At 58.9% G+C, this 12,515-nt stretch overlaps 1 protein-coding gene across 1 annotated transcript in view; it reads left to right on the forward strand.

The window, feature by feature from the left end:
• LOC119978797 (uncharacterized protein C16orf96) overlaps positions 1 to 12,515 on the forward strand; it is a 215,449-nt gene that overhangs the window by 179,460 nt on the left and 23,474 nt on the right. Inside the window, exon 18 of the mRNA XM_038820672.1 lies at positions 12,153 to 12,197. Coding sequence (XP_038676600.1) covers positions 12,153 to 12,197 — 45 coding nt within the window. The remainder of the gene's footprint in view (positions 1 to 12,152; positions 12,198 to 12,515) is intronic.

The following is a 12,515-nucleotide window of genomic DNA, read 5'->3' on the forward strand; positions in this document are numbered from 1 at the left end:
GGAACCTGCAAGGCCACGGACCAGATGCTGGAAAGAGGGATTACAATGAGTGGCTAGTTTCGTTTTTTTCTTTTTTTGGCTGGGGCTGGCACAATGGGCCGAATGGCCTCTTTCTGTACTGTAATGTTTCTATGGTTCGGCCCTATGGTTGGGCCCTATGGTTGGGCCCTATGGTTCGGCAATGCACCGCTTCTCCGGGCTATCCAGGAAAGGTGGGAGGTCTTTTTTCCGAGGGATGGGAAAAGGAGATCCTCCCATTTGACCTTGTTGGCCGCAGAGGAGGTCAGCAGGCAGCGAGCATCCTTGGGGTTCAAAGAAGGATCACCCTGCAATGCCAGAATCAGACGAATAGTCTACTCTGCTTCGCCAGGGTAAGTGAAACTCCTATTCATTGCAAACTCACACTCTCACAGAAGCATCAGGAAGTCTAAGGGTTACTACCCACAGGGATGTCCCACCCAACCAGCAGATGACTCATCAGCACTCAAATATGTCATCACCAATTAAAGCGTGCCATCCCATGAAAATCCCCGCAGAAATGGCACCTTAATCGCTTATTAGGGAGGGCCCCGCGGACACAACAGGCATGTAGGCTTTCGAACTGCTCTTTCATCCATTGTACTCACAGTTAATTCATCCAACTTAATGCAGGACACCCATAACGAGTGACAAGAGCCAGGCACGGAGTGGCATCCCAGAGGACACGATCCTCACCTCATTAATGGAGCAGCCTTCACAGCTGGCAAGGGAGGGCATTGCCCGTACCTGCACTGAAGGGAGCTCTCAAGGCCACAAATGCAGTCGAATAGTCCCCTGAACTAGCGAGGAACCTGAGTTCACAGCGATTCCCATAATTCTGGCAGGCTAGCTTGCTTCATCCATGGAAAACTGCATGTAGTGGTGAACGGCATCAGTCGCCTTCCGTCTGTATTTGTCTGTGGCTGATTGCAAGGTTCCACATATATCCCCAGTGAAGCCCTGGAAGGATCCAGTGGTGGAAAAGTTTAGGGTGGCGGTAACTTTCAGAGCCGCCAGCACGGGATGTCCTCCCAAGTCCTCACAGCATGAGATCATCACTGCAAAGATTGGAAATGAGCACCACCACATCCCTAGACTGTGGGAATGTCTTTCACTCATCTCCAGGTATGAGCTGCATCTTCTGTCGATCCTCGATCACATCAAATGTCTTCTTGGATAATGCCCTTCGAGCTTGCTCTGCCAGATCATGGCTGACCTGTACATGTTGAGTTCCACATTTCCCATATACCCCCCGATAACCTTTGATTCCCTTGCTCAACAAGAATCTATCTACCCCCACCTTAAACATATTCAGTGACTCCGCCTCCACTGCCTTCTGAGGTACAGAGTTCCAAAGTCGCACAACCTCTGAGAGAAGAAAATGTCTCCTCATCTCTGTCTCTGAGGGCGACCCCTAATTTTAAAACATTGCCCCCTAGTTCTGGTCTCACCCACAAGAGGAAACATCCTTTCCATGTCCACCTTGCCAAACTATTCAGGATCTTGCATACGTCAATCAAGTCACTCTTCCAAACTCTAGTGGAAACAAGCCGAGTCCTGAAACTCCGCACTCTAAGACTCTGCTCCCCACCCCCTTTTATGGACACACTCAACATCCCTTCTCTGGACACCATTCCCCCCCCCCCACCACCACCACACTCCCCATCAAATCTTGCTCTCCGCCCACCACAATTCCCATTGTTGGCGGGAGCGGATGATTCCGCCCTCCTGTGAGAAATGTGTTTTGAGTTCAGATGCTATGTTCATGGCACACTACGGAAATTAATTAAGAACCTGAAGTCAAAATCTGCAATTTCATTCATATGAAATGGAAAATATCACACTATGGCCTGGAGTTCAGGCTAAGCTAAATTGTTTATGTAAAGTAGGAAGTTCTTCACTCAGAATTTAACCATCTGGGATTCTGGGATTGTTTCTCTGGAAGCCTGATTTTAACCCTGGGCAAGAACCAGGACATGTGGGGGTCAAGATGAGTGACAGATCCTCTTGGCCTCTCCCAGGTAGACCAGGGAGACCTTTACCCAGCAGCAGGAGCATGCAGGTAGCGGGAGGTCACCTTGAGTGCCAAAGAAATGGGTGCCAAACCTCTTGATTGGAGTGGATGTGTGGGCGCAGGAGAACGTGGAAACGGGTGACCTAAGCTTTCTTTGTGGGTCAAGGGTAAGCTCTCCTGATCCTCCTGACTCCATCGGGTTAAGCAAGTTTAAAAAGACCTGGTGTAGATGTTGTCATTCTAAGCCTGAAAATCCTGACCAAAAACGGAGATTAATTTATACACAGAGTATTGTGGTGAACGTATTGCTACTACAATTCACCACTGTATTGTGTTGTATTATGTTGATGCTCTTGTGGGCTCCGCCCCCTCGGGGGTGGTATATAAATCTGCAGCCTGTAGGCGGCACTCAGTACAGAGCAGTCACAGGCAGGCACAGATCTAGCTTATTAAAACCACTGTTCACCTCAACTAATCGTCTCGTGTGAATTGATGGTCGCATCAAGTATAAAAGCGGGTGGTCGCCATTTTGAAATGTCATCAGCATCTGACGCAAAGTGTGGCCATGCCTTAAACTCCCATACACCTTTGCAACTCCACGTATCTCCTGCTTGAGCACAGGTATACGGTACGGGTAAGTGAAAACATCTGTGAACATCTGTTTGTGGGGTAATAAATTGAAGCTAAATTGTAGGGCAGGATTCTCCGTTATAGCGGCAGAGTGTCGACGCCATAGTAAACGCTGAAGTGTTTTACGACAGCGTCAGCGGGCCACTAGGAGCAATGATCATGCGGCGCACAAGGGGACAGCATGGGTGCCACGAGAAGTGCGCATGGAGCGGTCCAGACCAGCGTTGGATACTCGAGCCACGTCATTGACACGGCGCCGCGTCGCATAATGCGCGAGCGGCTCACACTGCCGACGCTCGCAAGATGTCCGCCGCCCGCAGTGCTGCTCCGAGGTTTAGGGAGCATGACGTTGACACGCTTCTGGACGACATGGAGGAGAGGAAGGCAGTCCTGTGCCCCGGACCGGGCGTCAACCTCCCTTCAGTGTATGTGGAGGGAGGTGGACCATGCAGTGAGCGCCCCACAGACCGGCGAACAGTGCCGTAAAAAGCTGCAAGATCCAACGAGGGCAGCCAGGGTGAGTACACAGCAACGTGCCCCTGGCACCACACCCCCCCAACCTCCCACACATGTCAAACGCCACCCCTCCCCCAGGAGGACAGCACAACCCCCTCTCTAACCCACATGGGCTGCATCCCCCCATGCCAGCAGCATTGGCCGGGTGCACTGTGCTCCAATGACATCATATACCCTACAGCTGTGCTGCGTGCGTCGGACCGCCTAACACTGATGTTTGTTCCCCCCCCCCCAGGATAAGAGGGCCCATAACCACAGGGTGCGGGAAAAAAACAGAGGGGGTCCACCCGGACTGCACCCCTTCACCGTCCATGAGCAGAGGGCACTAGATCTCGCAGGCGGTGCCGAGGACCGGGAGGTGCCGGTTCCCAGGTCGGAGGCGCACCACCAAGTGAGATTCCCCTGCCTGACCCAACCCCCTCATCCCAGCTCCCCCCCCTCATCCCAGCCCCCCACTCCACCCCCTCACCCCAGCCCCGCACTCCACCCCCTCACCACAGTCCTCCACACCCCAGCCCCCCACTCCACCCCTACACCCCAGCCCCCCACTCCACCCCCTCACCCCAGTCCTCCACTCACCCCAGCCCCCCACCACCCCCTCACCCCAGCCCCCCACTCCACACCCTCACCCCAGCCCCCCACCACCTCCACACCCCAGCCCCCCGCTCCATCCCCTCACCCCAGCCCTCCACTCACCCCAGCCCCCCACTACCCCCTCACTCCAGCTCCCCACTCCATACCCTTACCCCAGCCCCCCACCACCCCCTCACCCCAGCCCTCCACTCATCCCAGCCCCCGCTCCACCCCCTCACCCCAGCCCCCCACTCATCCCAGCCCCCGCTCCACCCCCTCACCCCAGCCCTCCACTCCACACCCTCACCCCAGCCCCCCACCACCTCCACACCCCAGCCCCCCGCTCCATCCCCTCACCCCAGCCCTCCACTCACCCCAGCCCCCCACTACCCCCTCACTCCAGCTCCCCACTCCACACCCTTACCCCAGCCCCCCACCACCCCCTCACCCCAGCCCTCCACTCATCCCAGCCCCCGCTCCACCCCCTCACCCCAGCCCTCCACTCACCCCAGCCCCCCACTCCACACACTCAACTGAGCCCCCCACCACCCCCTCACCCCAGGCCCCCACTCCACCCCCTCACCCCAGCCCTCCACTCACCCCAGCCCCGTGCTCCACCCCCTCACCCCAGCCCTTCACTCACCCCAGCCCCCCACCACCCCCTCACCCCAGCCCCCCTTCACCCCAGGCCCCACTCCAGCCCCTCACCCCAGGCCCCACTCCACCCCTTCACCCCAGCCCCCCCTCACCCCAGGCCCCCACCACCTCCACACACCAGCCCCCCGCTCCGCCCCCTCACCCCAGCCCTCCACTCACCCCAGCCCCCCACCACCCCCTCACCCCAGCCCCCCCCTCCCCCTCACCCCAGCCCCCCACCACCCCCTCACCCCAGCCCTCCACTCACCCCAGCCCCCCGCTCCACCCCCTCACCCCAGCCCTGCACTCACCCCAGCCCCCCACCACCCCCTCACCCCAGGCCCCCACTCCACCCCCTCACCCCAGCCCTCCACTCACCCCAGCCCCCCGCTCCACCCCCTCACCCCAGCCCTCCACTCACCCCAGCCCCCCTCACCCCAGGCCCCCAATCCACCCCCTCACCCCAGCCCCCCCTCACCCCAGCCCCCACTCCACCCCCTCACCCCAGGCCCCACTCCACCTCTTCACCCCAGCCCCCCACTTCACCCCCTCACCTCAGCCCCCCCTCACCCCAGCCCCCCAATCCACCCCCTCACCCCAGCCCCCCACTCCACCCCCTCAACCCAGCCCCCACTCCATTCCCTCACCCCCAGCCCCCCTCTCCATTCCCTCACCCCAGCCCCCCACCATTCCCTCACCCCAGCCCCCCACCCCACCCCCTCACCCCAGCCCCCCACTCCACCCCCTCACCCCAGCCCCCCACTCCATTCCCTCACCCCAGCCCCCCACACATCCCCTCACTCCAGCCCCCCACTCCACCCCCTCAACACAGCCCCCCACTCCACCCCCTCACCCCCATCCACCTGCCTAACAATATATGCTGTCTTGTGCCTTACAGGACCAGCCGCCTGTCGTCCCGGGCCGTCTGGCATAGAACGCCCACGGCAAGTGCCAGGTCCAGTGCCCCCAGGGACGCAGGTCACAGCGGGGAGGGCAGCCGTCACAGAAGCCCTGCCACCGACGCGGACACCCAGGACGCGGACACCCAGGACGCGAACATCCAGGACACGGACACCCAGGACAAGGACACCTAGGACACTGACACGCAGAACACGGACACCCAGGACACTGACACGCAGAACACGTAAACCCAGGACAAGGACACCCAGGACGCGGACACCCAGGACACGGACACCCAGGACAAGGACACCTAGGACACTGACACGCAGAACACGGACACCCAGGACAAGGACACCCTGGACCCGGACACCCAGGTCAAGGACACCTAGGACACTGACACGCAGAACACGGACACCCAGGACAAGGACACCCAGGACACTGACACCTAGGACACTGACACGCAGAACACGGACACCCAGAACACGGACACCCAGGACGCGGACACCCAGGACGCGAACACCCAGGACACTGACACCCAGGACAAGGACACCTAGGACACTGACACCCAGGACAAGGACACCTAGGACACTGACACGCAGAACACGGACACCCAGGACACTGACACCCAGGACACTGACACCTAGGACACTGACACCCAGGACAAGGACACCTAGGACACTGACACGCAGAACACGGACACCCAGGACACTGACACCCAGGACACTGACACCTATGACACTGACACGCAGAACACGGACACCCAGAACACGGACACCCAGGACACTGACACCCAGGACACTGACACCCAGGACACTGACACGCAGAACACGGACACCCAGAACACGGACACCCAGGACGCGAACACCCAGGACACGGACACCCAGGACGCGAACACCCAGGACAAGGACACCCAGGACAAGGACACCCAGGACACTGACACCCAGGACGCGGACACCCAGGACGCGAACACCCAGGACAAGGATACCTAGGACACTGACACCTAGGACACTGACACGCAGAACACGGACACCCAGGACAAGGACACCCAGGACGCGAACACCCAGGACACGGACACCCAGGACACTGACACCCAGGACGCGAACACCCAGGACAAGGACACCTAGGACACTGACACCTAGGACACTGACACGCAGAACACGGACACCCAGGACAAGGACACCCAGGACGCGAACACCCAGGACACGGACACCCAGGACACTGACACCCAGGACGCGGACACCCAGGACGCGAACACCCAGGACACGGACACCCAGAACACGGACACCCAGGACGCGAACACCCAGGACGCGAACACCCAGGACACTGACACCCAGGACAAGGACACCTAGGACACTGACACCTAGGACACTGACACGCAGAACACGGACACCCAGGACAAGGACACCCAGGACACTGACACCTAGGACACTGACACACAGGATACTAACACCCAGGACACTGACACCAGGACACTAACACCCAGGATGTGGAGATGCCGGCGTTGGACTGGGGTGAGCACAGTAAGAAGTCTTACAACACCAGGTTAAAGTCCAACAGGTTTGTTTCAAACACGAGCTTTCGGAGCACGGCTCCTTCTTCAGGTGAATGGAAAGGCTTGTTCCAGAAATGTTTATATAGACACAGTCAGAGATGCCCCGGAATGCGAGCACCTGCAGGCAATCAAATCATCAAAGATGCAGAGAGAGAGGTAACTCCAGGTTAAAGAGGTGTGAATTGTCCCAAGCCAGTTCAGTCGGTAGGCCTCTGCAAGTCCAGGCTTGTTGGTGGGGGCCGAATGTAATGCGACATGAATGTAATGTAAGTGGGGGCCGAATGTAATGCGACTAACACCCAGGACACTGACACCTAGGACACTGACACGCAGAACACGGACACCTAGGACATGAGACCCTGGACACGGACACCCAGAACACGGACACCCAGGACACTGACACCCAGGACACTGACACCCAGGACACTGACACCCAGGACACTGACACCCAGGACACTGACACCCAGGACACTGACACCCAGGACACTGACACCCAGGACGCTGACACCCAGGACGCTGACACCCAGGACACGGACACCCAGGACACTGACACCCAGGACACTGACACCCAGGACACTGACACCCAGAGGGCGGATACACAGAGGACGGAAAGACCGGACACTGACACACAGACGGGGTGACACAGGGACAATTGGGCCAAGAATCGATGCAGGAGACCCCGGAATATGGCATGGGCTTTTCTTCATTGCTGTCTCCCACACCCTCCACCATCGCAGAGACTCTCACCTCGGTTGGACAATTTAGTGATGAGGCTTCTGGGATGCTCACTGGTGCGCACCACACAGCCGTTCCAGTGCAGCAGGTGGGAGGTAGGAGCAGCCGAGGGACCGGACGGTCGGAGGGCAGCCCAGCCCCTGCAAACAGCTGCCGCCCAGATGGCTTCCGGGTTCCTGGAATTACCATAGACCCAAAGCAGTCAGACACCCAGGAACTAGACAACGGGAGGACGGCCGGCTTCCAGCAGCTGCGGGCGCAGGTGGAGGAGTCCATCCGCGTCCAGGAGCAGGGAGTGGTGCCAGTCATGGCTGCCACCCAGGCCGACACCGCACGGGTGACGTCCGCGGTGGAGGCAATGGGGGCAAAGGTGTCGGACATGGGTCAGATTCATGCAAGGCGTGGGCTTCATGTGCACGCATCATCCGTGGCCCAGGACAGGGCTGCCCTCTCACAGGCAGCCATGTGCCAGAGCCAGCTGGAGATTTCAGAGGCGTCCACAGTCTGGCCGAGTCTCAGCAGGCCATCGATGAGAGCATCAGTGGCAGTAACCAGATAATGGCCCAGTCTTAGCAGGCCATCGCTGAGCGCATCGGGGGCATTGCCCAGGTGCTAGATGGCGTCACACGCCCAGAGGGAGGTGGCGAAGTCCCAGACAGGGATGGCCCATTCCCTGAGCTCCATGGTTGCTAACGTTCAGACCCTGGTCAATAACATAGCGGGCTTCCAGGATGGGCAGCGCCAGGTGTCAGCAGTGCCTCGGGGCTTGTCTCCGCTCGCACCCCCATCCCATTGGGAGGCCCGTGTGTCATCGCGCACCCCGAAGGAGGAGAAGATGTTGGGGCTTGTGCCGGTGACTCCTGCACGGGAGGTCCCAGAACACCGCGGCACCTCAGACTCCCCCGTTCTGTCCCTGGTGCATCTGGTGGACAGTGGGCAGAACAGGGTGGCACCACGCCATCCAGGATGCCCGAGGAGCAGCCTGGCCCATCCAGGCCGGGCCTCCCCAGGAAACGAGCGCCAACGGGGATCCAGGTCACATGGCAGGAGTCTCAGCAGTCCGCCTTCATTCCTGCTATACCGTCTGGCACAGAGACGTCGTCATAGGGGTCCAGTGCCAAGAAAGTCAGGAAGTTGGACACCTAGTAAGTTGGCATGGGTGCAGGGCACAGCTTAGTTAGAGGGTCTGGGGCACTTGTATATAACCTTTCTAATTAAACTCACTGTTACACCAATGCAAGCTGCCTCTGTGCTTTGTCCGATGCCTGCAGACCCCGACCTGGGTAAGGAACTGAGTGTCACTGTGGTCGAGGGGTGATGGAACGTTGAGCCCCGGTGGGTGTAATATGCGCCCCTCCCTCCCCCCCCCCCCCCCCCAAGACGTTCAGGCCACCCCGCCCCCAGCGATTCAACACGGCCATGTGATGGAGTGTCCAGCACGCATACAGGGACCACACAGGTGGAGGGTGTAACTGTGGCCATGAGTCAGACATTGTCGAACGATTTGGAGCTCAGAGCTCATCGCAGAGCGTTGTCATCAACCCTCATGGCATGGACCACACCCACTTCCACAAGCAGCCGTGTGAGCCCGGCACGTTGTGCCGCAGGTGGAATTGTAATGGAGGGGTGGTGTGCATGTGGTGGTGTGGGAGGTAAGGGTGGTGGGTGGGGGGAGGGGAGGTGCGTCTCATGGGTGTTCTGGGAGGTGTGGGTGGTTGATGGTGAGGTGGCGCAGTACAGTTGTGTTATTGCCCCTGCCCAGCGAACCCCCACCCACCTAGTCACGCCTCCCGTGCTCGGTGGCCCTGCCAGTGGCGTCGTGCAGCCTCCCGTCCATGTCCAGCCCCCATTTCCCGTCGATTGCTGTCCCCCCCGCCCTCCCTATCCTCCTCATCTGGAGAGACGTGCCCTTCCTCATGCTCCTCTTGCCCCTCTGCCTCTCCCTTCTCTTCCTCCAGCACATCACCCCTCTGCTGGGCTATATTGTGGAGAACGCAGCAGACCACAACGAAAGGCCGACCCTCTCCGATGGGTACTGGAGGGCCCCTCCAGAGCAGTCCAGGCACCTGAAGTGCATCTTGATCAGCCCAAAGCACCTCTCGATCACACCTCTGCACAATGGGCATCGTTGTAGCGGGTCTCCGCGTCAGTTTGTGGCCTCCGTATAGGCGGCATCAGCCACGACCGCAACGGGTAACCCCTGTCGCCCATAAACCAGCCCCTCAGTCGGGGGTGGGGGGGGGGGGTGTCCCTCGAACATGCCTGTGATGGACGATTGCGCCAGGATTAACGAGTCATGCACACTGTCCGTAATGGGCGCAGACGTGCAGGATCTTCATCTGGTGGTCACAGACCACCTGCAGGTTCATGGAGTAGGACCCATGAACACTGCCCTGTTATCCGCTGGTGACCGCATGGCGAAGTGCACCCTATTAATCACCCCCAGTACTATGGGTATCCTGGCCATGGCAGCGAAGCCTGCTGCCCAGCCATCCTGGTGGGTGGGGTCCATCGGGTACTGGATGAGGTGCTCCACAATGGCATACAGGGCGTCAGTCACTGCACGGGTGCACCTGTGCACCGATGACTGGGACACGCCGGACAGGTCCCCACTCGGCGACTGGAACGACCCCGCCAAGTAGACTTCTGTCTACTTCAGGGCGTCCGTCACCTTGATGGCCAAGGGAGAGGGTGCCCCCCCCCCCCAGTCCCACGTGGTGCCAGGTGTGCCATCAAGTGGCATATATGGACGACGGTTTCCCGGCTCATCCGGAGTCTCCTCCTGCATGCCCTGTCCCAGAGGTCATCGAAGGACATGTGGTGCCGGTACACATGAGGCCTCATCCGGCGCTTCCGGTGCCGTGGCACCACCTCCTCCCCCCCCCCCCCCCCCCTCTCTCTCTCTCATAGATCATAGAATTTACAGTGCAGAAGGAGGCCATTCGACCCATCGAGTCTGCACCGGCTCTTGGAAAGAGCATCCTACCCAAGGTCAACATCTCCACCCTACCCAATAACCCAGTAACCCCACCCAACACTCAGGGCAATTTATCATGGCCAATCCACCTAACCTGCACATCTTTGGACTGTGGGAGGAAACCGGAGCACCCGGAGGAAACCCACGCACACACGGGGAGGATGTGCAGACTCCACACAGACAGTGACCCAAGCCGGAATCGAGCCTCTCCTCCTCATCCTCATCGGTATCCTCATCCTGTGCCTCGCCCTCGTCGTTGTTCTCCTCCGCCTGCGCCTGTCGGGTGGGCGATCCTCCAGCCTGAGCAGCTGTCACCTGCCTCTCTGCAGCCTGTCCCTCTGGTGCAACCTTCGCCACCTCGCTGAGCTGCCTGCGCTGACGCTGCCACAGGGCTGCATGCAGGGCAGCGGACCCCGCCACACCGGCCAACATTGCTGGCTGGTGCCCAAACATTATTATCTGCAAGGGTGGGGGGTTAGACAACAAGTTTAACCATGGCGCATGACCCCACCATGCCCAGGTGCCATGGGCTATATGGCCGCCCTGTTGGCAGCTTGCGTCCCAGCCACGCATGGCCCCCACCACCGCCCGCCCCCTCGGTGTCTTGACACCTGTTGCCCGTCCCTCCTGCTAGCGCCAACGTTGAATGGCACTACTCTCACTGGGGGCTGCCATGGGTGCGGCCCTGGACCTACTTGCCAGTGGGTACCGCCGGCTGGGATCGCCGCCCCGTTGGGGGTCCGGCACCCATCCGCACAGCCAGGAGGCTTGCACTCAGCCAGCACCCAGGTCAGTGCTCATCAGCCTGGCCGCCATAATGCCGTCCGTGGCTTTGACACCGCCCTGCCGTGGCAGGCCATTCCCAGCCGGCAGGGCTGTCCACCTCATGCACCCACCAGAACCTGGAGGGCCTCCCCTCTTATCCCCTCACCCCCTAGCCAGTGCCGTGCCCATCCCGCCAGCCCTAGGTCCCCCGCCCACGTCGACCCCTACCTTTGCTGCTGCATAACCACATTAGAACCGTGCCAGCGTGACCTCACCACTTTCCCATCTGCACTCTGATTAAGTCTGTGGTGAGAAAGCTCAAGTGAAGCCTTCCTACCCCGTCACCAATTGAGGCCCTTAATTAATGCCTAATTAACCCAGCTGAGGGCCGGCGAGAGTAGGGTTCCCTGCTCCACCCCACCCCGCGACGCCACTCCCGTCATCACTCACTTATGCCCGAGTTCCGGGCTCGGGTGGGTGTCATTCTGGCAGCAGCCCCAACCTACCTGATGGCGTTGCCATTCAAAAGGGCAGCCAGCATCTGATTGGCTAGCAGCTCTCGGCAGATAGAACCTGCCACCAGGGTCCTGATCCCAGAGAAAGGCTCGCTGGTGCCCTGTCAGGTGCCTGAGTGGCATGTAATATTGGCAGGCCTTTCCAGATGGGGCAACACGGGGCTCTTGCCAGTCATTAGCAGGACCCCATCACCAAGACAAGATTGCACCCCTTACCACAATGCTACCTTTCCCTGTAAAAGGGAATTCCTATAGTGAGGAAATATGTGTACTTTCAAATGTAATTGTGGTGTAATTTTAATGTGGATTCTTTTTTTTCAGCTTCAATATGTCCTCAGCAACCACCTCAAGAACCTCCAAACCCAAGTAATTAAAGCTTACTTAGTCCTTAGATTATGCTTTTAATCAACAAATTGGAAATGTTCATTGTGAGCCAGAGATTAATTCTGGAGTATACTTTATGATTGTGCTTCCAAACATTTCTCAACGTGAACTCATCTTAATCTCATCCTATGACCCTGCCAAGGGTCACGGCCCACATTTTGGAAGCCTTTGCTTTCTGAATTGCCGCCCTTGAACTGAGCATAATCCACTGGCTGCATATATTTAAAATGTGGATACAGAGGAAATTCCCTGTAGGAATTTTCCCCTAATTTTTAATGTGCTCTGAACCATCAAAACCAC

This window comes from Scyliorhinus canicula, chromosome 15 (assembly GCF_902713615.1).
Source record: "Scyliorhinus canicula chromosome 15, sScyCan1.1, whole genome shotgun sequence".
NCBI lineage: Eukaryota > Metazoa > Chordata > Chondrichthyes > Carcharhiniformes > Scyliorhinidae > Scyliorhinus > Scyliorhinus canicula.